Source organism: Hippoglossus hippoglossus, chromosome 16 (genome assembly GCF_009819705.1).
Source record: "Hippoglossus hippoglossus isolate fHipHip1 chromosome 16, fHipHip1.pri, whole genome shotgun sequence".
In the NCBI taxonomy this organism is placed as follows: domain Eukaryota; kingdom Metazoa; phylum Chordata; class Actinopteri; order Pleuronectiformes; family Pleuronectidae; genus Hippoglossus; species Hippoglossus hippoglossus.
In genome coordinates, this window is record NC_047166.1 from 25,302,249 (window position 1) to 25,328,178 (window position 25,930).

A 25,930-nucleotide genomic window follows, 5' to 3' on the forward strand; every position below is an offset into this window, starting at 1 on the left:
CAGACCATTTCAATACTCATCCATACTACTGTCCTCATCCTCACTCCCTCATCTGCTCTGCCCCCCCCCCCCCCCCCCCCCCCCCCCCCCCCCCTCAGCACTTACCCACACTCTGAGTCCAGCACAGCAGCTCTTTCATCTTTGGATTTCATTGCAATAGTTATTCCACCATGCTGCACTATGCTCTTTCTCTCCCTTTGATCTCTCTCTCTCTCTCTCTCTCTCTCTCTCTCTCTCTCTCTCTCACACACACACACAGACACACACTCTGAAAAGATCCCGTTTCCAAGTCTGAATGGGGTATGGTCACTTAGGGACAGCGCTGCTCACCTCAGATGAGGTCAAATAAAGTCTGTCTTCATCATAGCACTTTGCAGCCAGGTTGTCTCAGTTCTTTTTCATCCCCAGGACAGCTGTCTTTTACCTTAACTATCCTTACCTTACCCTGCCTTACCTGTGTGGTATTGCAGTTTAAAAAGTTGGCTAAAGTTAAGGATTAATATGGGGGTGACATAAAGACAGACAAGTTTAGGATCATCCCTCACAGTACCACACTCCAGCACCAGCTGAGAAAATAGTGAATGCTGTGGAGGCCAGTGCAGGACAAACACTAGTCTTATATTAGAGGATTTTAGTAGTGCAAAGAAAACAGCAGCCCAGGAAACCAATATTCACACACGTTTGCTTCAACTTCATCATTATAAAGTATATGTTGCTAGGCGCAGGCTGTGTTTTTGTCACAGTCCCATACTGGGATTGTCCTCTGTAGTGCTGATGGGCAGTCAGACTATGGAGAGAGCCCCAGGCCTTAAGAGGGTTCAGAACTGTCATTCAGATATTGAATTTCTACTTTATCAGTTACAGAACCTGCTGACTTACTAATGCAACTTAGTGTCTTTGAGACAGTGACGGCCAATGGCCAGAACCATTGTTTTCAGGTCATCCATCCATCTGTCCATCTCTTTTATTGGATTAATAACAAGAACCCCTTGAGGGAATGTCTTCAAATTTGGTGCAATTGTTCAGTTAGACTCAAAGATGAACTCATTAGATTTCAGTGGTCAAAGGTCAAGGTCGCTGTGACTTTACAGAACATGATTTTAAAGATTCCCACCTCTATTAGACCATGTTGGGATCTGGTCTTTGACAGCATTGACTATATAGAGATTGACGATACATCTCCACTTCCATTTCCCAAATACAAACGCTTGGCTAGCCAGAGTCTGTGCATAGCGCCGTAGCAGCCAGGACCAATCATGATTAGCCCATTTATATATCGTCAAATATAATATGTAATATAATATGTTTTGACAGTGGCACTGACTGTTATACCATTTGGAAATGCTAGGGGCAGTTTAACTATCGTCCATTGCCACTTGAACTTCCACAGCCTCAAACTATATCCGTTAACTGCATGTATACTGGCTGTCACAACGGTTGCTTAGACTCAGCATCAGCAGATGATTCCTATGTCTTCAAAGACTTTAACAGCGGTTGTTACAACAGCCTGGAGCACTGATGAACCAATCAGTAAAATTTGATTTGTATAGCCCATATTTACAAGTCACAATTTGTCTCATAGGGCTTAACAAGGTGCGACCTCCTCTGTTCTTAACCCTCAACAGAAGTAAGGAAAAACTACCCAAAAAAATTCTATTAACAGGGGGAAAAAACGTAAAAACCACATGTGAGGGATCCCTCTCTCAGGACGGACAGAAGTGCAAGATGCCTTGTGTAGCTGAACACATCAACTAAATTACAATATCTACAACATTGATCAGAAGAAACAGTTTTAGCATAATGAAAAGGTGTGTTCATGTTTAAAGTATCTATACATAAGAATTTGTCTGATTTTGAGTTGAAGGAAGCAGCAAGGACAATTGAAATAAAGGAGTTATTGCCAGTAATGGTAGAATATGTGAGTAGGCATAACCAAGTGACATCAATGTCACAAATACATTCAAAAATCAAAAATCTTCACTTAACAAATCTCTTGGATGTTTTTTTTAATAATCTTTTCACAGTATGCCACCATTGGCAGCCAGTTCAACGGAACAACTATCTCACCATGGTTTCCTCTTTATTTTATATGCTCTAATTTCAGCCAGTTGTCATCCCTCACACAAGAAATAAAGGACAAATACATAGTTCTCTTTTAGCTTTGAGCATGTCAACAGTCGGTAAAACACCAGAAGAAATCATTACCTATCATCTTCTTATGCCTCATGATCAACAGCTCTGCGCTGATGGACAGCAAGTGTGTCTTCACAGTCCTCACAGTCCTGTCTCATGTGAACTGTGTGGGACGTGTGAATGGTGTTATTACACATAACACCCCTTTCTCAAATGTTCCATAGTTAATGACAGGGCACGTAAGACAGTGTTTCCCGTGCATTTCTGTGAGGGTGGACGTGTTATGACATCTGGAAGCTGTTTATTTTAGCCCAGGTGATGCACACAGTGCTGCATGTGTGTTCCTGCTCAAAGTCGTGTTATTAGCTGCGATATTTGCATTTTGTTTTTGTTTTTATTTGTTCTTTTCATTCCGATTTTAATCAATCTAACTGAAGATTAGGTCAACTACATTGGATGTCATTTAATAGGCGTTTGGGTTTTCACGCTCCTACTGTCAAAGTATCCTATAATAATCATTCTTTTGAAAACAAACCCTGAGGACCAGTTCAGCTTGGAAGCTGTAATTTTTTGAAGTGGAGAAACACATCCCCACACATTTACTCAGAATGAAGGGCATGGGCAAAAAGAGTGAGCCGCATTCATCAGGAGACTTTGATTACAATAAGTATGGGGGACATGTCTCACAATGAATAGACCATAACACTAAGTCTGTTATTCAAAATCACTGTCTTAATAATTATGATTTAAATCAAACATAGTCATTTTGTTTAAAACAGTTCTTTAAACAATTGTGGTACCCACATGCAACAAGGATTATGTCAAATTTTCTCTGTGAAAAGGCCTTACTAACAGGCAGGACCTACACCTTTTTAAATAACGTTTTAAAAGTACCATATTAAATATTTTGTTTGTCCCGGGCCAAAAGTATCACTATAAGCGGTTGATTACTATAGCTTCTGTATGATAGTCGCGGAGCTTGAGGGAAAGGTAACATTGTACACTTGCACACAAGTCTCTCTCTGTCTCACACACTGATTCAGCTGACGTCTCTGACCGTTTAAACGTTGATTTGATTTAAATGACGTCAAAATATCAACACTGATCATCACATAATGATCTATGCCTTTCTTCAATGAGTAAAATCTTTCATCATAGCTGCGCTCACATTCATCAGCATGTCCTGCTTGCTCTCTTTCTCTCTCCCACACAAACACACTCACACACACAAACAGTGTCCTCGGACACGTGTAAACCCAGACTGGGTAAAAACAACAGAATTTGTAAAGTTAGACAATGTAGGGAGAGCCGGAGGACATGGCAGGGCGCACTCGGTTGGGCTCAACTCGTTTGGCTGTGCACCGTGTGAATGATAGAGACACAGAGAGGAGCAATAAATTACTGACAAAACTGTAAAACATAACTTTTTCAAAAGTCCAAACATGTATTAAAAGACCCCAAATGAACACTGTAAGCGGACCTGATCACTATAACAGAATTATTTAAAAATAATTAGTATAGGAACAATTCTGTCCCAAGCTTTTTGATCCATATGGTTGATTACTATATCCATGATCACTAAAAGCGTTACACTTTATTTTGTGGGTGTAATACACTGCGCCTCTTCTCATATTTACCCTTCGAGCAGGAATGCCATCTTGAATGAGTCACTGGGAAGTGGCTTGCTGGGAAGTAGCGTATTGAAGTGCAGTTGTGTGGGTGAGGTTTGTTCAGTTTAAGTGGATGACGACCTGGTTAAACTCCTACACACAGCCCTCATCTTCAACAGCTGGGCCTCTGATCTTAAATTCATCAGCAGCAGATGCTCTCACAGATCAGAAAATATGCTTTTTTTGTCACTCTTGAAACTTAATTTTCTGCCCCAGTCCCTCACCTCCTTATCTCAGTTTAACATTTTTAGATCCCTTTCTCCTCTCCTCTCACGGAGAGGCTTGTTTTGGCTGTAACAGATTGGCCAGCCCCCTCAGCCTTCCCCGCCTGCCAGTGTCTGGGCTGCTTGTGTCGGTGTGGGTCAGTAGCTGCAGGCTGTTTGTCGACTCTGCTGGGAGACGGAGAGAGGGGGAGGTGTAGGGATGGGTGTCAGGAGGACAGCAGACAGTTGTTATGGGCTCAGGCGCTCTTCTCCGAGCTTGTCACCGCTACTGTAGCTCTTCACTGCTCTTCACTTCTCTATCGGCTCTTAATGCCCTCCCCTCCCACTCAAAATCCCCCTCTATGATAACTCCCACACTCTCCTCTCTGTCCTCCTTTTCCCTTTTGTTCTATGTCCTTACACCAGTCACACTCTTTCATTGCCTTCAGCTCTCTTTATCTCTTTCTTTTTATTTCCAAAGCACAGCACAAGCCTTTTTTTTTTTTGTTGCTTCTGCTGCTACTCCCTTATGGTTTTTCTCATCCCTCTTTCTACTATCCCTCATTTATTCCCAACAGCTATCTCCTCCAGCAGTCAGTCAGTGTCACAGACAGTCCATCCTGCGTTGTCCAGTCAATCGAACCAACAGTCAGCGCTGTCTACCGAAATGTCACCCCTCTCTCCCTCTCTACCTCTCTGTGACTCAGACATCGCATGGCAACAGGCTGCTGGAAAACAACGCCAAACCCACCACACCTCATGTTTCAAGCCCAGCAAACACACCGTCTGTGGCAGATTGCAGTTACCACGATAGTTACCACAGTAATGACGAGGAAGCGGCTACAAAATTGCTTTAAAGTGCATTTGTCAATTTAAATTTAAATTCCCTCTTGGTTGTGCAGCATCTAGCAGAAAAGCAGGTGGAAAATATTTGAATTTGTAGTCAGCCTAATATCTAAATATAAATATCTATGAATTCTTCTTAATAACATTGTTTAACATTTCTGCCAGTTATCATTACAGTCATGGCTTTGATTTGATCTGCTCAGAGGGTCATAGGTAGTTGGCTTGTTAAGATCATGTGTTTGTTATTGAATGGTCGACATTGCACAGAAGCAAAACAACATCTGTGTCCAGGGGCCCATTGTCTGTTCATGGTTGTAAATTATTCTGAGCTATTTTTTTATATTATACACAATACATTGCATTAAATAATGTAACTATTAATAATGTACACTTAATTATTGACAAAAACCAGGCCTCTAAATTTGAGAACCCTTTTTTACAATTTTTGCGAATGTGTCTGGTTTCTTTAAAACTGTGCCCTGTCTTAACCTTCCATTTAAAACATTTCAATTGTAAAATCCTCCGTTGACTCAAGGACTTGATAAGTCTGAAATAGACTCAAACTAACTATAAGGTTATGCAAAAAAAAAAAAGAATTCAAGCTTTGCTCTCACATGAATGTTTTTTCACCTAATTACCACAGTGAGGCTCACACAGGAGGCGTATTCATTTGGCTCATCATCGGCTTCCTTTTAACCTGATTGTCCCGCTGTGCAGAAAATATCTGTTTATTTATAGATAATACATTTAGAGGCTCACGCACATTAAGTTTGATGAAATGAGACACAAATTAGTTGCACTCCGTTTCACCAAGTGAACCAAGCTATGCCTGTTCAACAGTGCTTATTATTTAGTCTGTTTGGTTGAATGTTGCTCAGAGAGCTACACATCACAGAGTTGTGTACATGTTTATTTGCAGGCACCAGAACAAAGCGGAACACAGTTTTTACATATTTTGTCTTTAAGGATTCTCTACATTACTTCCTTTAACTCCTGACCATAAAATGCACACCTTGTTATATGTCACTAATGCAGTGGCTGTTCCTAACATACCTGTTTGGAATGGGCTGTTTGCTTGGCCTGTGGTAATGCTGGTTTCAGCCTTCTTTCTGAGACTGTAAAAAGTAAAGACTGGCTGCTTCACCCGGTTCACAGAACCCTGAAGCTGCACTCAGACATTTTCTTCATTAAATATAAATATTACTACTACAGTAGTCCAATATGAATGCATGCTAACAAAAATGTTCTGTTTCTCTCCTAAATACAACAATTTCTACATCCACTCCCTCTCCACATCCAGGACTCTGATGGCCCCCCTAAACCAGAAGGCGGTCACCCGCCAGTGTTCTCTGCCCTGCGTAAGTCCAGGGTGGTGTCGTCCACCTCCGAGGAGGAAGAGGCCCTCACAGAGAAGTTCCTCAAGATCAACTGCAAGTACATCACTGATGGGAAGGTAAGATACGGTGCCCTGATGTACCCTCTTTTTCATGTTACTGACTGACCAGTTCAACACAACTTACTGCTGCAATCAAAGTTGCAAGTGGCCCTCATGTATTATCACAACATTTGAGTAAACCTTTGAAAAAAGTTTGTTGACAGAGTCTGCTGTAGTTTTTATTTAGATTTGATTGAGATCAGGCAGGAAGGCACCCAGCTGCCAGGACGTACGGTTGAAGCACAGACTGACATAATGTATTCTCTAGCCCCTTACGCTAACCATCACAAATACATGCTGAATCCCAACCTTATGTTTAACTCTTATCTAAACCTACTTCTACCCTAAATCCAACTGTTAATCCTCCAACAGCACACAGAGGACATATCAGTGAGTCCTCACAAAGAAGGTTTCAAACCAAAATATGTCCACAAAACCATAGAAAGATATGTGCACAAACACAAACACACACAGAGCCGTGGTATTGAACCGCTGTTGATTCACTCCCAGGTACCAAATGAAAGCACTGAAGTGGTCAGTGCTGCCAGTCAATAACTTCTACTTGATTTAGGACATTTGTGGTCTCAAATGGATTTGGCCCCCAGCTGTTTATGTGACAGAGGTGCTTTTGATTATCATTTGTGGTAGATAAGGATGCTAAGTTGTTATTCTTTTCATTTCATTTATTTATGCATATACTGATGGTTCTTTGTGTCTCCAACCCATTTCTCTCGTGTCCTGTGTTGTTGTTGTCAGGGTGCGGTGAGCGGGGTGCTGCTGGTGACACCCAACAACATCATGTTCGACCCTCACCGGATGGACCCCTTGGTTCAGGCCCACGGGTGTGAGGAGTATGGCATCATGTGTCCTCTGGAGGAAGTACAGTCTGCTGCCATCTACAAGGAGATCACCGACCCGAAGATCAGAGAGGCTGTCCCTGAGTAAGAGAAAGCATAGATAGTGCAAGTACTGTGGTGTTAGATGAAGACTTCTGTATGGAATATACATGTGTAATTATTTTAACAACTGTATATGCAGTTATAAAAGCCAACACTAATCTCTTTCCCCAATTTACATAGATTCTTACTCTTATCGTTGACATAGACAACTGCATGTGTGTCTCTAGCAGACCTCACAGAAATGCAGCAACCTTGTTGGAATGGATGTAATTCTCTGCTGCATCCATGATCAGATTCCATCAGCGACCAACCACCATTTTCATACTTTTCCTTCCTTCATACCAAAATAAAAAAGAAACGGCAATTACACTGGGGTTAATGAAGTATGCGTTCACCCTCCTACATTCTGAGCACTCACTTCTTTCTGCAGTAGGAAGCAGCCACTTCAGAGGATTAATTTCCTCCCACAGATTTGTCTGAGTTGTTTGTTTGTTTTTACAGTGATTGTTTTAATGTTGTTGAAGCCAAATTTATGCAAGTACAAATATGGTGTATCATTAGAAAACCAGTCATTGATTTCTGTGTCTTGTGCTGGTAGCAGGGTCTAGGCAGAGCTGTATTTAGCTGGTTGGAGTGTTGCCCATGGAGCAGTTATTGTGCTGGCAAATCACTGTTATTTGTGCCAGGCCCAGATGTTTCCTCAGCTATGATGCATTGTCTTTGTCTCCTATGTCTCCTCTCTCTTCCCTTTGTCCTTCACTCTCTCTGTCTAAACACAGCCAAACAACAAGTGCCTGCAGGATTTAATTATGCGCAGTATTGTGGTTGTATACAAGTGTTTCTTCTGTTTGTATGCGACTTCATTACAGTTTTTCAAAAACAAGAATTTCTTAATTTTTCAAAGCTAGGGTTGGTCATTCTAGAAAAGTTAGCAAGAGCAGGGTACACTTTGAAAATGCAACAGATACATCCCACCTCCTCGCATCGTCCATATCGTCAAAGCTCTGCCCTCAAAATATACATGAATTTGATACCAATCATGTAAACAGCATATTACATTTGGACATTCCCACTTTTCATTATTCAGAATTGAGCATTTTCAAAGTAAACCATGGGATATGATCTGATCTATAAAGCCCATTTGAAAACTAAGTATCTCAGTTTTTACAGCAGTTTGCGACACATGGCCTCTACGGTTTCAGCTCTGCGTGTTTTCACAAACCAGCGGTTTTCAAGGCTGATGCCCAAAAGAGAAGCCCACAATTGTGGGCAGAAGTAGAAATACTTTTATTTTTCAACATTAATCTTAGATCATCAGGTTTTCCTAGGGCAATAAAAGGGCTGCATATGAATGGGAATATTGTTAGAAAATTCATTTTTAAACAGCTCAGCAGTAATGTTGTCCTCCTTTGCAAAAAAACTAAATACTTTGTGTAAATAAAAGTTGTGATTGAAAGAGCTGCATGTGTCTTATGTCCTTTCATTCATCTTTCCAGTGACCTGGAGCCTCTGCCAGTTGAGAGACATCCCTCCCAGCAGAAGGAACCAGAACATCGCCTGAGGGAGCCAGGGGCCAATGATAGCGGCAGCACGGCCCCACGCAGCACAGAGGGCTCCATCTCTGAAGACGTCTTCACCGAGTCTGAGCTGTCTCCCATCCGGGAGGAGGAGCAGGCGTCTAATGAGGACATCCGCCTGGAAAAGTCCTCTGGCGCTTCTACGGAGTCTGTGCAAACCGTCACCCAGGTGGATGCCACTGGCGCTGGTTACCAGGCCACCGGCAGCACCCACGGCTCGGTCAGCCAGCCAGAGGAGCACCCTGTGGCAAAAGCAGAGGACAATCCACCAGACACTGCCACAGAAAATATTAGCCAGTCCCCGATGGGGTCTAAGCAGCACAGTGTAGAGAAGCCACCAAGCACACCCACTACCACCAGCAGCACCACTAGCCAGGCCCAGGGTCCCAGCAGCAGCTCCTCTCGCCCGGGGTCCCAAAGCTCTGCCCCCCCTGGTGCCACAGACATGGCCACCGTCTCAGCCAGTCCACAAGTGGATGCCAACGAGGGGACAGACGTCTCCAAAACGGACACTATGCAACAAGGCAAGGAGGAGAATGTAGAGGAGACGCAGAGGGACGGCACACAGAGCTCTGCAGAGGGTAAACGCACTATCTCAGTAAAAGTTAGAAAACATATTTCTTACAATTGCACATATAGGACATTTCAGCTGATGAAGCTGGCCTCCTGTTCCCTTTTAGCTGCAACGCTGCATCTATATTCTTCAGAGAAGTATTGGAAAGCTGCTTCAGGATCACTGCTGTCATGTAGTTTTGTGATAACCTTTCAGTTTCCACTCTGCCTTTCTGCTAGTAATTGGAATATAAAGACGAAGGGAAATGGCAGTCTCTCTGGTGTTATCAGCTTGCTGGGGCTACCTTGGCTTTACAGGGTTTCATGTAGTTGTTTGATCTGTGGCTTTGGTGGTCTGGGCCTCTCCTCTAGGCGATAAGCTAAAGCCTATCAAACACCAAAATGCCACAAACACACCTCGAGCCCAAAGGGGAGACACGGTGACAATTAAACCCAACATCGAAAACATCTTCTGAAAGAACATTCAGAGACCTGTGATTTATTTCACATCCTTTGATTTCAGACAAACTCTAAATTGCACAAAGCCCGGAATAAACTCTCATGTCTTTATTGATATGTTTAACAAGAAAGGATTGGTAGATGTTTTAACCTGTCAACTGATCATGCCAAACGTTTGTTATACTTTTCAAATAGCATATAATGTCAAATTTATGTCCAAAATTTTAAATAAATATTACACTAAATTGAAAAAGTAAGCACGGAAATGCTATAAGCCCTGATAAAGGACTTTCTTTTACTTACCTCCCACACTTTCTCCGAGCATGTAGCAGCTTAATCAATACATTTACTTTAACTTTTCATGGTCCAAAATACCTCTTAAAATCTATATTTTAATTATGATAGTATAATACATTAAGTGTCACTGGTTTTTACCACTAAAATACATTATGTTTAAATAATGTCCTTCAGGTTCTCACTTTTACCAGATATTCTTCAAAAAGCTCTACCAGCTGAACATTGTTTATTAAAAAAATATTCTCTTCACTATATAGGAAAAGTTGTACATATACAGAACTTGCATGTTTCACTTAATGTGATCCAGTGATTAAATTGGTAACTGGTATGGATAGTATTTACGTTTTCTGATTACTTCCCAGGCGACCGTTGGTTTTCATTCATTTCATTGTGGTATGAAAATCAGCTTTTAGTTCAAACATCATCTTGAAGTGGCAGCTCATCCATCACTGAGTCTTTTATTTTACATTATTGTCTTGAGTGCCAGCTGCACAACAGCATCCTGTTCAATACAAAAAGTGCCAGCAGCATGAAGTTTTAAACCAGTCTGATCATAACTGAATAACTCTCAGCAGTAATGGATTACTCATCTTAAACAAGATAATGTTTAGTGAACTGAAATGAACAGAAAGCAGACGTTGCCTGTGATGTACTGTTAACTCTAACAATAATGAAATAAATGATGAAATACATGCAATTAGTAATGGACTAAAACCTCCTTTAATAATATCTGGTGGGCACATTTATTGCCTTGTTATCTGACCGGCTGTCAAACTCACTGAGTCATTCGTCTGTCAATATAACCCACTCAAGTTTCCAAAGAGGTGTCTCTCTACCCGAGAAATAAGGAATGAAGACAGTGGGAGAGGGACTCGCCATTTTCTCCCCAGCAATTATCTTCACACAGTGAGCTAGACTGCAAAAGCAGCTCTAATTCACAGGCATCTCAGCAGGGCCGCCCTTTATTAATGAACATTAGCACAGCCCACACAAGTAACAGCAGCAACTTAAAAAAAAACATGCTGCATTAATACAGAGCTGATGCTTATAGGAAATTAAATTTGTCCCTCTGAGCTTCGTTGTCTGAGCAGATGAATGTTATTGAGCCTGTCCTGCCATGAGCAGGAGCCGACAGTATGTGCCAGTGTAATGCTACTGACACAGTGATCTCATTCAGCCTCCAGAGGCTGTGATATCATAGCAGGCAATTGATAATGTATCATAGGCAGAAGACATGGTGCCACTATCAGTTATGGTGTGCTACTCCATTTATTTGTTAACTGTGGTGTTTCTGCCTCAAAATGACTCATGCTGGCTGAAGAAGATAGAAAACTAGGTCACATAAACAAAGCAAGTATTATTGTGAAGAGAAGACCCAGGTCATCGAGGAGATGTGTTCTTTTTTTTAAACGACTGACATTCTTTCAACACTATCTGTCTTTGTCATCATATAAATGATGTCATATCATTTTTTGTGTCTGTGACCATGTGACTGTTTCTGTTTCCAGGTACAGGATCCGCGGAGAGTCGGAAGCACCGTTCTCACAAGTTCCTGTGTCTGCGAGTGGGGAAGCCTATGAAGAAAACGTTTATCTCCAACGCCAGCGCCTCCATGCAGCAGTATGCCCAGCAGGGCAAAAAGCATGAGTACTGGTTTGCTGTGCCGCAGGAGAGGTCAGTACTGCTGCTCCACCTCCCACCAACCCAGCACTCAATGCATTTGAATACAGGTCCTTTCTGTGACATCCTAAATGACTTAAAAATAAGAAAATCTGGGATGCACCTGATTATAGATTATTATAAAACTACAGTGGAAGCTGCTGCTCACTTTTCTCTTCTGATCACCACATAATTAACAATACTTTTGTTAATACTTTTGTTTCAATATGTTTTCATTGCTGCATGCACATTCATTAATTTAGTTCGTAGTTGCAAATAAAAAATCTTTTTTACAGTCCAAATGTGTATGAAAAGACCCCAAATGAACACTGTAAGTGAACTTCTTGATCACTTGTATACATTTGTGTAGACAAAATTCTGTCCTAAGCTTTTTGATCCATATAAACGGTTGATCATTATATCCGGTTTCCACTGTACTTGAACTGGAAGAAATAAAGAATGCACTTTGGTACATTTCTACCAAAGCAAAATAGCCCGATGAGTTACTCTCATCTCAGTACTTTTTTTAAAGTTTTGAATCAATCAAATATGCATCCTTTGTCAGGTCCGACTCCCACTGCGGCCTCTGCCCATCTCCCTGTGCTGCCTCTGCCGGACAGCAAAATGATTTATTATTGATTTATTCTGCAGAGAAACAGACACACACAAACACACATAGTCTGTCTCCATGATTGAAGAGGACATTACGTTGACTTACATCCACAGGCTTCCATACTTTGACTGTATAAATATGTTGAGGTACCCACAAACACAAGTAATACCTGCATCACACAAACACATACACCCAATTCCTGGCCTGGGGCACTTTTGAGGCCCATGCCGCACTGTCTCTGCCACAGCTAGTTCTCTGAGCACCTTCGCCTGTGTTTTTCTAAACATTGCCCCCACAGAATGTGTTTCATGAACTGTTTCTGACCTGCGCTGAAATTTGTAACGTTTCTTACCAACTGATAGCTCCCTTTGTGTTTGTTTCATCGAGATGCATCGCACCATGTGGACCAACGGTTGCCAAGTCGGCGGTTGTTATACTCTTATTAGAGCTCTCCTCGCTGGAAAGGAGACTCATTACAAGAAAATATGTCTCCACCTAGCTGAGCAATGTGCTTATGTGGGGAATTCATTTTGATTAATTTGGCAGTACTAGGGTGATTTGAAAAGCCACTAAAAAAGCCATCTAATTGAAGCAGACCTGAAATTGATTGGACATAGCAGAGTCATTGATCTCTACTGTCCCTTTTAAAACAAAGGGCCAGAAATAGAAATACTTTCATGGGGTGAATCTGATCGATTATTTGACCTGAGTTGCACATCTCCTGTATTCAGTACATGTGTGGAGAGTTTACCAGCAGCAACACACATGGTGCTCTCTCTGGCTGCTAATCCCATTTGAACCTGACAAACAGGCGTGTCTTTTCCATTTAGTCATGGTGCCATAAATGCTACTTGGTAATGCAATGTGCCGAATGCCTGAGTGCAGTAATGACACTGAAATCCCCCTCACTTCATCACTCACTATGAACTTCAGAAGTCTTGCTTAGTGAAGCGTTGTTGTTTTCATTCACAGGTTGCTTAGTAACAGCATTTCCCACCTGAAAACAAGCATGTGATTGTGTGATGCTTGCTGCTCTTGGGGATGGTAGCCCAGGGACATGACAGATTTCAAATGTAGTATTCAAAGACACAACTTTCTTGGCATTGAAAGAAGGCGAAGGTGTGGGAGGAATGATCATAAGCTATTCAGACAGACAACACACAAAGGCGTTTTCTTCCCATGCTGCTTGACCTAGATAGGAGGCGACCCGCATGATGTGTCTTTAAGTGTCCTGGCAGTGGTGTGGGAAGAAAGGGAGGCTATTGAATGATCCATGTGCAACTATGACCCTGAAACAGTTCAACCTACTGAGTCTGCCACAACTCTCTCATGTTCACCAGCTGTAGCAATATGTGACACAGGCTGTCCTCTTTGTGAGTTTCTCTGTACTATCTTTAATATAATAACTTCAACTGTTTCCATGCTGGACAAGAAAATGCTTCTTCTTTTTCTACATAACTGGTCAGCAGGGCAGGGGGGGGGGGGGGCAACATTTGTGTGCAAAGCTACAGGAGATGACACAGATTTCTTAGCATTAGCCCACTAGACTTGCCTGTTTTGAGGGAACTGACTTAAAGCTGCTCTAATCAGTATTTCCACATTAACAATGGATGGAATCACTATGTGATATAAAATATGTTGTTTTAGGTGACAAAGCTCTGTACGGCTTTTTAGCATCTTTAAGCTTATTGTTTAGTTTTTTCTGCTTGGATGTGGGAACATTTAAGTAAATATTAAAACATAATTCAAAGTGGTACATAGGCTTACTTTGATACCTCATAGGTAACAAAAATATAATGTTTCAGTCTCTGTTGCAAGCTGATCTCAGTATAAACAAAGCACATTGAAATTACACTTTAAATGAAATGAGGTTGACAGGAGGGGGCCCTCCTACACAGGAGTACATTCCAGGTGAAAAGCTGCTCCTCTGCAATAATGACTGTTGTTTATAATTAAAATCATCCTGGAAAACCAAAATGGTGACATGTGCATCATATACATGTTATTTCAGATGATGTGCATGATGCATTTCAGATGTTTTTTTAAATATATATATTCTACAGCATTTTTAAAAGCAAGCCTATTCTCTTTGTCTTTACCTGCAGGTCAGACCACCTGTACGTATTCTTCATGCAGTGGAGTCCAGACATGTATGGTGAGGGGGTCAGGGGAATGGGACAAGAGCCTGGATTTATGGTTGTCAAGAAGAATGAGATGTCAGAAATAGCCAAGGACGAGCCCATCACTGACCTCAATGTCAAGGAATGGGAGGTAAGGTCTGCAAAGCTGAAACTGCTCACTCACCTCGTTCTAAATGCACATGTTGTGTTGTCTCAAGGCTCACAGACATGGATTAAGTATAGTTCTCCACTATGGATTAATCCATTACCTGTGAAACCAGAATCTTCCCTGGTGTTTTCTTAAGTTTATTGTTGTTTGTTAAATCACCTGTTATATAATTGTGTTGATTTGCGTTCATTATGCAGTGCAAAGTGTAAGTGTATGGTGCTGATCTTGGTTTTTATTCCATCAGAACTGTGCTATCGTCAAGTTGTGTATTTTGTGTCTGTTTTTTTGCACTTGTGTGTACAACTACATAATTCTTGATTTGATTGTCAAACTTTTTTCTTTGACCTTTTCTATCACATGTAAGTTGTGTGAACACTTGCTTTGCTTGGAAATGTGCTTATCTGAACTTCCAACCAAAGTGTTTTGCATGTTTGTGTAATTGTTTACTCTTCTTAGTCAGTGTATTGTAGTTTCATCACATGTGTGACTCTCAATGGTGTGGGTCAGCATTTGGCAACTTTATTTTTGCTGAATGGCAAAAGGCTATCACCAACACAAGCTCCACATATGCAGACGATGCAGTCACTGACCGACTAAAGAGTTTTAACTGGTCATGAAATTCAGTATTGTCTGGAACTGACGTGGGTTCAATCTTTCTTCATGTTTTGCATTATTGTAGATTGACAGAATGTGGAAGTAAGACTAGGAAGCATGGACAGAGCTTGTCCATCTAGATTTATAGCACAACTAGAGCCCGCTGCTCCCCAAGTACAGCGTGGCTGGGTTATGGTCGAATAAGATTGTTTATTAGCCTCTGGATAATTAAAAAGGATGTGTTCACTGAATATAGAAATTGATACAATGGAATGAGTGGCCTGGATTTAAAATTGTATGTAAATGAATGATGTAGGAAACAAAGTGGAATGATTTGTTTGTCCCCAGACTTATGCAACAAAAAAAGGGGGCTACACAATCCATTACATTTGTAAATAGGAAGCTGCTGTTCTTGTTTTTCCTGCTGACAACAGATGGATTTGAACCCACACCTTTTATGGGTGTTTGAACTGTTTGCACTGGAAAATGCCCTTCATGGGCTTAGAGGTGTCACTGTCCCTTTAAATCTGGTCGGTTGTGGGACGGGATCATCGTGTGTTTGACCAATAGGACGCCGGTTTACCTCCTGTCCCGTGTTGTTATTGGATTTCAGCGGTGTCACACAAACCAGAGGTTGTAGTGCCCCCACCAGAAAAACATGTTTCTATTTTAGTCTCGCGGGCTGCCAGGCTTCATACCTTCTCCGGCTGCGGGTCTCGGGCTTCACGAGGAGAACTTGACAGGATCTGTGATGTGACTCTCCAGCTTCAGCCTCGCTCAGAAAGCAAGACATGTTTTCTAGGAGGGCGAAGGACCAAGAGACACGGCTGACCCCAAAGTACACATGTGTATGTTCCTCCACGCTCACTTCATGTTTGCAGTCATGTATGTTCCTGTATGCTCTCTTGTTGTTGCTGTTGTTGTTAGCAAGCCATGCTACCTCGCTAGCGTAGCTAACTAGCCAGCTAGCCTTTAGCCGGTCCGGTGTAGCCCAGTGACTGGTGTGGAACACAGTCCGGATATTGTCTGTCAGGACAGTGGCACCTCTGCTCTTGCATGGCTCTTGGCACCGTGGGACAGCACAGGCTCTGACACTGAAAGTTCCCATGGCTGAGTGGCTGTTTTAAAACACGCAGCTCCCATAGTCGGGCACAAGTTTCTTAAACGTTAACTACATTAGCCCGTTTAGCTTATAGCTTGTTATAGCGAATCAGCCTCCTGTGCTGTGTGTCACTGTGGTAAACCCGCTGCTCTGATCTAAACATGTTGACCTCTTGCATGACATTGATCTCCTCTGATAACACTGAATCACATTGAAAAGTGTGTCTCTGCAGCCGGCTAGCAGGCTGTGCTAGCTTACCCGTTCACTTTTCAGGGGACAAATGTACTAAAGTGTCTTCAGCTGAAGCACAGATGCATTTTTAATGAGGGCTGTAGTTTAGCCTCTCTGCTGCATTATTGAGGGCTGTAAAGAGGCAGCTTGTTACCCAAAAAGTTATTTACACTATTGGCCACACGGTGAGTAAAAGAGAGCTTCAGCTGTTTCTTCAGTCAAAAGTAATTAAAAGTAGCTCATGACACGAGAGCACTAGTAAAGTAAAGTCCTCTGTTTTTAAGATCCACTATGTGTGGACCCGGCTGTTCAACTGTGTGTGTGTGTGGTTTTCCTGTATCTGCGTTTCAAGGCTTTAAATATCTTTCCTGTGCTGAGACACAGCGCACTGTTAAACGCCAACGTGTGTTCAGCAGCTCTGGGCGGAGTGCAACTCTGTTGGCCTGTAGCCATGCATAGTAGGTCATTGTGTTGGTTTGTCTGTGTTTTAGTTTACATGATTGTTGTTTCTGACAAACAGAGTGGTTTAAGTTTTGGCAAGTATTGTTGCATCAGCTGGACCTCTGCTCTTGTTGTTGTTGTTGTTGTGGTGGTTTGTTCCATCATTGAAAGTAAGTACTTTCTTTTCTTGTTTTTTTGCATTTGGGTTAAAAGCAAGGTTATTGATTCCGAAGATTTCCCCTGCAGCGTTGTTTCCATCCTTTGGTCTGGTTTGTTGAAAGATGGTTACTAAATAGGCATTCATCTAAAATCCAGTAAGTAGTTAGAGGAGCAAGTTTGAATGACGTAATGGCAGTAATATAAAACTTTTTACACAAACATGCAAAACAACCGAGTGCTCTAAAAAAGTCCACCCCCTCTTTTGTTAACCAAAGAAAACTCCTAAAAGACATTGAGTCATCTTTTCAATTTGTTTATTCAAACCTTTAACATCTACTTCCTGTGAGGAGGAGTGTTACTGGAAATCACACTACTTAGTCCACATATTTCCTTTCAAAACTCGTGGTTCCTCCCCATGCGAAGAGCCAGCAGAGTTTTATGTTCCACCTGTTCCTGTCTTTGTACAACCAGGTAGTGTCTCTGACGGAGTACCACCGTCGGATTGATGCTCTAAACAGCGAAGATCTGCGGTCGCTCTGCAAACGTCTCCAGGTGCCCTGACCAGTCCTGTCTGCCCCCTCTCCCTGCTCTGCTGTCTGCACCAACATGGTCTCCTTTAGCAGCGCACCAACATCAAAAACACATTTTCCCATTGCTAAAAAGATTGAGTAGGTTTCATGAGTGTTTGAGCTCACAAGCCTATTCAAAACTTTTTAAGCAGGCTAAATTGAGGATTACTCAAAATTCAATTTAGCCTTTTACTGAAAACCTTTTTATCATTTCATTACAGAAAAGTTGGCTTGTTTGGAGTGATGAGGTTCTCGAAAGGCACCAGCCTTATCTCCATGTGTCAGACTTTCCTTCATAGACCCACGTCATGATGTTTTAGTGTTTCAGACCCAAAATAGTAGCCTAGTTATTAACTAGTTATTACAGTTGTTTGTGTTGACAAGATACAAATAATGTATGTAGTTTTTCTTAAAAAAACTGTGGCCTGTGTGAGCACCAAACAAGAAACAGGCAGGGTATTGAAGGACAAAGAGGTGGTATGTTGGTGAGAGGGTGGAAGTCAGACTCCCCTTACAGGGTGATGTTTTCCGAAGACAATGCTGATAGGCCCCATTTGAATCAGGACTGAAACATGAGAGCATCCCAGCCACCAGTGGCGAAGCGCTCCACAATCAGCCTCCGGTATCGAGAAAGATAAATAACCCAAACAGTCCGTTGGTCAGAGAAAATGTCAAACTGTGTAGTGCAAATTATTCATTGGCTTGATTTCCTATTCACTTTGCATAGTCTCCTCTCCCAGACAGTGTCTCTGCCTGCTCTCCCACTTCTGCCAAACCAGTCCTGGTCATCTGGGATTGGGAGAGTGGGAGGAAGATATTCAGCTGTCATCATCAAGTTGCTGGATAACCAGTGTGTTGCTAGAAAACACTGCATTTATTATTTTGTCGGGCAAATGGCTAGATTCCAAAGTTGAACCTTCTCTGCTTTTTATAGATCATCGTTAAAAACTGCATTTTGACCTACTCCAGTCCCACTCGAGATAATCTCAACCTATCCCAGCTTGATAATAGTTACTGCCGTAGATAACCAATAGTCTGATTGCAAAACAAAATCATAGATTGGTGACAGCTCACCGATAATTGAACCCATCCAGTACCAGTGCTCTCTGGGAGCCTAAGTTACACCACATATTGTTGGTACTTCGCAATGCAAATCTGACATGTATTTGTACTTGTAGATCACTACCAAGGAGGAGGTAAACTCCAAGCATGGCACGTCCATCAAGACAGAATTGGAGCCGGAAACGTTCAAACCCAACCTCAGAGAACCCAGTGATCTCCTGGAGGCCGACCAGATAGAGAAGGTACAGGCTGTTGTGCAAAACATGTTAAGATGCAGCCTTACACATGAAACATGGACAAATAACATGGAATCAAACCTTTAAGCATTAGAAAGGCAATACAAAAACCAAACCAATAATGAAATAATCTTTCTAACAATAATTGTTGTGTATCCAAAGACACATAAAGTCATACAGGTCCAGTGTTGTACAGTAATAATTAAAAAACAAGAAGTCACTTCTTTTACACAGAATACTGGTACTTGTACTGGTAGTTGTATTTTGACTCAATCCCACAAACACAGTTTTTCTGCCACAAATACTGTCATGGTCCACCTAATGTGTATTAATCCTCTGCTGAAAGTAGTCCCCAACAAACTAACAACTTGTGTAAAATACTACAGTGCCCACCTGCTGTAGAAAATTACTTGGCAAATTATTTAGCAATCATTCACCAGAGAGAATCTTATTCATGAACAGATATCTCCTTTCATCAGGAGCGGAAACTAATAAACTATGGTTGGAAGGTTGTTCTGTGCTGTATTACAGAAAACAACTTGTGTTTAATTTATGATTCATGATTACAGTGGAGTGTATGTGCATAAACCTTTGATTAATTGTATGCTGAATTATTTAAAGTGGATATGGAATGGTAAGTAATTTAATTAAAAACAACGCCAGCATAAAGTCTCATAAATAATCAAAGGGAAAAAACAGCAAAACTCTGCCTGTGAGATAAACAGGAAACATATCAAACATTTTTAATTCACTAACCTTTGTTTTGGATTGAAGCTTGGTGTATGCCTTGCAGGCATTTCAGGCACACACACACACACACACACACACACACACACACACACACACACACACACCTACACAAATTACAAATACACTTCAAAATGAGTCCCACATGACATATTGACCAATAGTTTGCCAATACGCGGCTTCCTTTAATCACCCTGAAGACGGAGCTCAGTGCTCAGGCGCGGCTCACAGCTGAGCAGAGGTGAACCCAGTCGGGGCTCATCTCCTCGTGGCTTTGTTTCCCGCCTGCTGATTTCACGACAGCTTCTGCTCTACCACTGGAGGATGTGCTGAACCAACCAGAAAAGAACAGAGGGACTGGTGAATTATTGGAGAGCGGGTGTGTTTTAAGGCCTTTGTTTCATACAGCAGAAAATTGAGCTGCATAGTGTAAAAAGTTGTCGCTTTAATTCCATGTGTTAGTCAGTGTCGGTTTTATCTATCCATTAAAATGACGCATACACTGCACTGCTCCTCCAGCGCCTTTGTCAGCTTTATCTCCCTGTGAACCACAGCCACTGTTAATCCTTCAGTCTGTCAGCAGCAGAGCAGCAGGCTCTCTCAGGGAGTGCTGGACCTCTCTTTCTCTGGAGGCTGCTCTGTGTGTTTGGAGCCCTGTTACTCTTCTTTAAACGCCAGATGGTGTTAAAAGGTCACTGCAGATGTAATTGAGCATTGGTAGCTGTGGCCTTTTGGTTTTTCATTTCCCCCCTCTCTTTTTTTCTTCCTCCCTCCTTGCTTTTGAATTATTATTTCCCCTGTAGCTTGCCAGGAATCTCCCACCACGGACCATTGGGTATCCATGGACGCTGGCCTTTGGCACATCAAAGCATGGTATGAGCATTAAGTCACTGTACAGAGCCATGCAGGGCCAGGACACCCCAGTGCTCATGGTCATTAAAGACAGTGACGGCCAGGTAAGCAAAAACAAAAAGTCTGTTAGTGGACTGCAATATGAAACGTAATATTAAAAGTTTTGTTTTGTATTATCTCTCCTGCTAATTGAAGTTATTTAGAAAGTCTACATGAACAGTTGCTCTTGTTTCTCCAGGTATTTGGTGCGTTGGCATCCGAGCCCTTTAAAGTCAGTGATGGTTTTTATGGCACAGGAGAGACCTTCCTCTTCACCTTTAATCCAGAGTTTGAGGTGAGTTTCCTCCATGATTTGAACGTGTCAGCTTCTTGAGAAAAGTCAAGTGTCCCACTGTCCCTGTTTAATTTTAAATTTAGACATTAGAATGAGTTATTATATTTTGTTAATCTGCAGTGTACTTTATGCATCGCGTCAGGCTTTCACAGACTGCTTGACTAGCTGAGTCAGAGGCTCTGGACCTTCTCCAGAGGGGCTGAATGTGAGAACGCAAATATCTGAGTCAGGGGCTCCAGACTGAGTATCTCCTTACAGCCCCCTAGTAAAACCGCTGCATAATCTCTGAGTGAGCCCATGTGAGAATACAGCAGGAGATCATGGAGATGTCAAGAGAGCGTTTGGTGATAAGGGCAGACACCGGTGTTGATGTGCTGTAAACAAACATGTGATCTCAGCAGCGGAGTTTATGTGTTACATCCTGCCGCTGCCTGCTGCCCCACCCCTTGCCTGAACGCCCCAGAGATTCCTGTGTTGTTGTGAATGCTTCTGATTGGAGAATCTCCTGCTGGCGTCTTCATGTGTGAAAGGCAAACTCCGCAGAAAGTCCAGAAACCATTGTGCAAACATTCTCCAGAATTCATGTCTGAAAGAGGCTCATGTTTCTTTGCTGTTTAGTTTAATTCTCATTAGGCCTACACTCATCAGGCTCCTCTCCAGCCGCAGCAGCCACTGCAAACTAATAATCTGCCGAGCACTAAAAGGCAGACAGAGCCGGTAAATTACAGGTGGACTAGCAAAACATTTAGCTGCAAAAGAGCCAAGTGGTTCTCTCTAAAATTAGACTGAGTATTTGGTGATGACGTCAAATTAATGCTAATATTGCACTGTGTGTTGGATGAGTAAATAAGCAACTATAGCAACTAGTATTGCATGGTCCACTCACTGATGACAGAAAGGTATTGCGGTACCCTGCTGTTACAGTACGCAATCCAGTTTATCGTTTGTTTATATTTTGGAACATTTGAAGCCCAGGGACACTTATTAGTATTAGGACTGCACCAATTCTACATCTGATTTTTCTTGTTGTACTACTAACAAGAATTTACCCCACAATAATAGTTTAAATGTTGCCACAACCGCAAACCAATTCTACATATAGTCCGTTTTCAGACATGATGGACACAATAGATGCTAGACTTTTCCAGACTTCGCCTTTCACATATGAAGAACACAGCAGGAGATTGTCCGAGTCAGACGATTTAAAAACAATACGAAAATCTCCAGAGTGTTGAGGCGAGGTGGCGTTTGGGTGGAGCACACAGGAGATATGAATTTCCTCTACAGAATTCATGTGTTTTTGTTTATAGCACATCAACCCTTATCACCAGAAGCTCGCCAACCTAGTTGTTTATCCAAGTTGACATCTTTGTCTGTGTCTCCTATTTGTACGGCTCCTATTTTTCACTCTTTTAGTTTTTTTCAGTTTGCGTCCATTGCATATTAGAAACGTCATCAACTCGATTACACGCTCACAGTGAACTTCTGCTCTTAATCCTGCTGTATTCTCACATGAGCTCACTCACATTATTTGGTGAATATGAGTGTGAGTGAATGAGTTTTAACTAGTGGTGCTATGTCTGAAGACCTCTATCACAGAACTGATTCATCTGCTTAGAAATATGTGGGTGTAGCAGCCTGATGACAAGAGCTTTTCCATTGTTGTGAAAGTTGTAAATTATCACATGTTAAACCTGCATCCTCCCACTGAAGTAAAAAATGGGTGCATTATGTTCTCTTCAGGATAAAGACTACTGGACAGGGAATATCAAATTTTGTCAACAATAAGTATGTCATGCAGTATTTTGTAATGCATGTTTTTTGTGTCTTCAATAGGTGTACAAATGGACAGGTGATAACATGTTCTTCATCAAGGGAGACATGGACTCCTTAGCATTTGGTGGAGGAAGGTGAGTCGACTTCTGAAGTGGAATAGAAATAAGTGTTTTCTCACTTTAATCGGGGAACGTAACACAGCAACACAAGTTTTTATTTCTCTGTCACTTAGGTGGATCATATGTGGTAACATTTAAATGTGATTTACAAAGACTATGTTTATGGAAGGGGGTATGTTGGTGCACTGGGAGTTTGAATGTCCTTCCCGTGTCTGCATGGATTTTCCCCGGTTACTCCGGTTTCCTCCCACTGTCCAAAGACATGCAGACTGAGGTTGGGTTAATTATAGACTCTAAAATTAGAGTGAATGCTTGTTTGTCTCTGTATGTCGGCCTTGCGATGGATTGATTAACGGACCCTTGAAGAAAACATGGGAAAAATGTTAAAATGGGATCAGTACTTGAAAAGCTAAATTTAAGAAAACAGGTTTTGCAGCTACAGACAATAAGTATGTAGATTTAATTCAGCCGTGCATGCTCTAGTTTGGAGTAGACCACGTGGTAACTTAAACTCCTTGGTACCCCGAGATGACCTGATTCATGACTGCTTGTCATCTTCTCTTCCAGTGGTGAGTTTGGCCTGTGGCTGGACGGAGACCTCTACCACGGCAGAAGTCACTCCTGTAAAACATTTGGAAACCCCATGCTGTCTAAAAAGGAGGATTTCTATGTGCAGGACATAGAGATCTGGGCTTTTGAATAACAGGACAGTGCATCACAGGGAAAAAAACAAGTCCTGCAAAGGGCAAAGTGAGGAGTTCTCCTCCTTTAGAACAATGGCAATGTCCCAAACCTAACTGCACATCACCAGGGCTCCCCAGGCCGGAAGCCAGCTATCGGATGCTTGTTGTGCATTACTACTGCAGTTATTACGGAGCTTTTTTTCTTTGTGAAAAATTACCTTTGTGTGTATCTTGTTACAGCCTTGTGCAATGTCTTTGCAGAGCAGGGGGAGTGTGTAAACAGTGATGATGATGATGGTGAAAGGACTGTAAGATTAGGTTGTATCAGAGAGATGAAGAGAGGGAGACAGGGAAGATTCCACTAGGCCTTGAAGAGGAAAGGACCATCGGAGCTCCTCTTTCCTGAGAGGTGGTGAAGATGATGGCCGCTGAGGTTTGGGACTGCTGCGACACAAGAGAAAACTGCCCTACTGCTACAGATGGTGTATCTGAACTTTTTAAGAACCTCAAGGAATCCCGGCACCCTCTTGAAGCCCCTAGAACTATGTTCATTCGGTAGGATGTTAACTCACTGTGCTGTCAGCCTTGACGGAGAGAGACCCAGTTACAGGGGAGAGAAAAAGAAGGAGACACAAATCAATCACATTCCATTACTCTTGGTGATGGTGGAGTGTCAAAGTAAAGTTGTGATTTGTGTTAAAAACACCAATAAACAAAACGCATCAGCAGCAGGATACGATGACACTTAACTCAGAGAGGAGAGAGAATATTTACAGGGGGTTGGGGGCTAGTCTTTTTACAGTACAGTTTTGGGTTGTCTTCTGAGGCTAAACTTATAGAGTATCGTGTATTGTAGTCCTCCTGTTGTTCACTGTCATAGCACACCATCTGAAAGCACATAGCTATAATCAGATCACCCATCGTCGTAATGTTCTGTTCAGTGGGTGTACGTGTGAGTCCAGCTAACGGCGGCTCCTCCTGCAGGACGCTCGCCGTACTGTTCGTAGACAGTAACGTGTTGCAATAGATTTGTGGAATATGCAAATAACTGTCCTGTGACCTCAAATACCTGCAGGTCGTGGCACTTTTGCCGCCGCCTGTTGCTCTTTCAAGAGAGAAACTTGTAAAGCTTTTACGTCTTGATACACAATTGCTTTTCTGGGTATCATTTGAAAAGCCTGAGACGTGGTTAACTGTTTTACATGCCTATATGACAATTATATATTGGTATATATGATTATATATGGATCTATATAATCATATATATTTTTGCTGTTAAGTGTGACAGTGATCTATTTGTGCTGATATTTCAGCTGTTACAATATAATGTATATTACCTTGTAAATTAATGTTAAAATAGTAGATTTGTTCCTAAATATATATATATATAAATACATAATGCTATATAAATATATATATATATATAATAAAGTGTGGATTGGTGGGTTGCTTCTAGCACTTTAATCTGGTGTAAAAGCGTTAAAACCAGGTTCTTAGATTCTCTTAGCAGTAGCTGTACAGTACTTTTTTTGTTTAGATCATTAAGATGTTAACTGTCAGTAGAAAGCTTGCTGCTACCAATATCAATAAGGGTATGCTCTAATGCTCTGTGTGTGTAAAGGAGGATTACTGTGAGGTAGGAGGGGAGGGCTGAATGTGGCGGAATGTGGCAAAAGGGTTCGGTTTCTCTCCTCATGTGGCTGTCAGGTGAGTCTCAGCAGGTACAGGTAGGTATGCAGGCAGACGGACCTCTGACAGGCAGATGATGGCGGGCGAAGGGAAGTGTGTACAGTACGTAACCCTCCCCCGACGAGCTTTCTTCCCCCCCATTCTGGTCTTCCACACCAGTATTTGTGTCCTTGTGGAGAGTCACAAAGAATAATATGGATAATTCTTCCAATTATTTCACCAGAATACAATGTATCAGTGATGTATAAATAACAATAAAGCTGAATTAATTGTTGTAACCTGGGATATGGTTGTGTTTGTGATGCTTTTTTCAACCTTTATTTGTTCAATATGTCCAGTAGAGTTGGACAGTGGCCCACAGAGTGTAGGTGTGTTAGCCATATGGAGTTTAGAGTGTTTGCCACAGGAGCGCATATTAAAAAATAATTTATACTTAAAAATGCATTACAATGCTCAAGCTAAAAGAAATGAAATCATCAATAATTTTGCCAATTAATAATTGGGATGCTCAGTTTATATAAATCTGAAAAACTTATTGTGGAATGGAATAAGATAGGCAGACGTAAGTTGATACACGTTACATATTAAAATGTGATTCATTTTATATGGAAAAGGTTGTTTAAAGCTGCCTGTGGCTGCAGAGTGAGCGGTGCAAAATCTGTCCTGAACACTAGTTTGAAAAGTAAAACAAAAAACAGGGATTG

General features: G+C 41.8%; 1 protein-coding gene across 1 annotated transcript in view; it reads left to right on the top strand.

Moving 5' to 3' along the window:
* Positions 1-25,500, top strand: part of oxr1a (oxidation resistance 1a) — a 159,345-nt gene extending 133,845 nt beyond the window's left edge. The window contains 11 exon segments of the mRNA XM_034611914.1: positions 6,153-6,305; positions 7,044-7,228; positions 8,683-9,344; positions 11,580-11,745; positions 14,449-14,614; positions 17,631-17,711; positions 18,907-19,032; positions 20,577-20,729; positions 20,864-20,959; positions 22,796-22,869; positions 23,422-25,500. Of these exon segments, the coding sequence (XP_034467805.1) occupies positions 6,153-6,305; positions 7,044-7,228; positions 8,683-9,344; positions 11,580-11,745; positions 14,449-14,614; positions 17,631-17,711; positions 18,907-19,032; positions 20,577-20,729; positions 20,864-20,959; positions 22,796-22,869; positions 23,422-23,557 (1,998 nt within the window). The 3' untranslated portion in view covers positions 23,558-25,500.
* Positions 25,501-25,930: the final 430 nt, after the last annotated feature.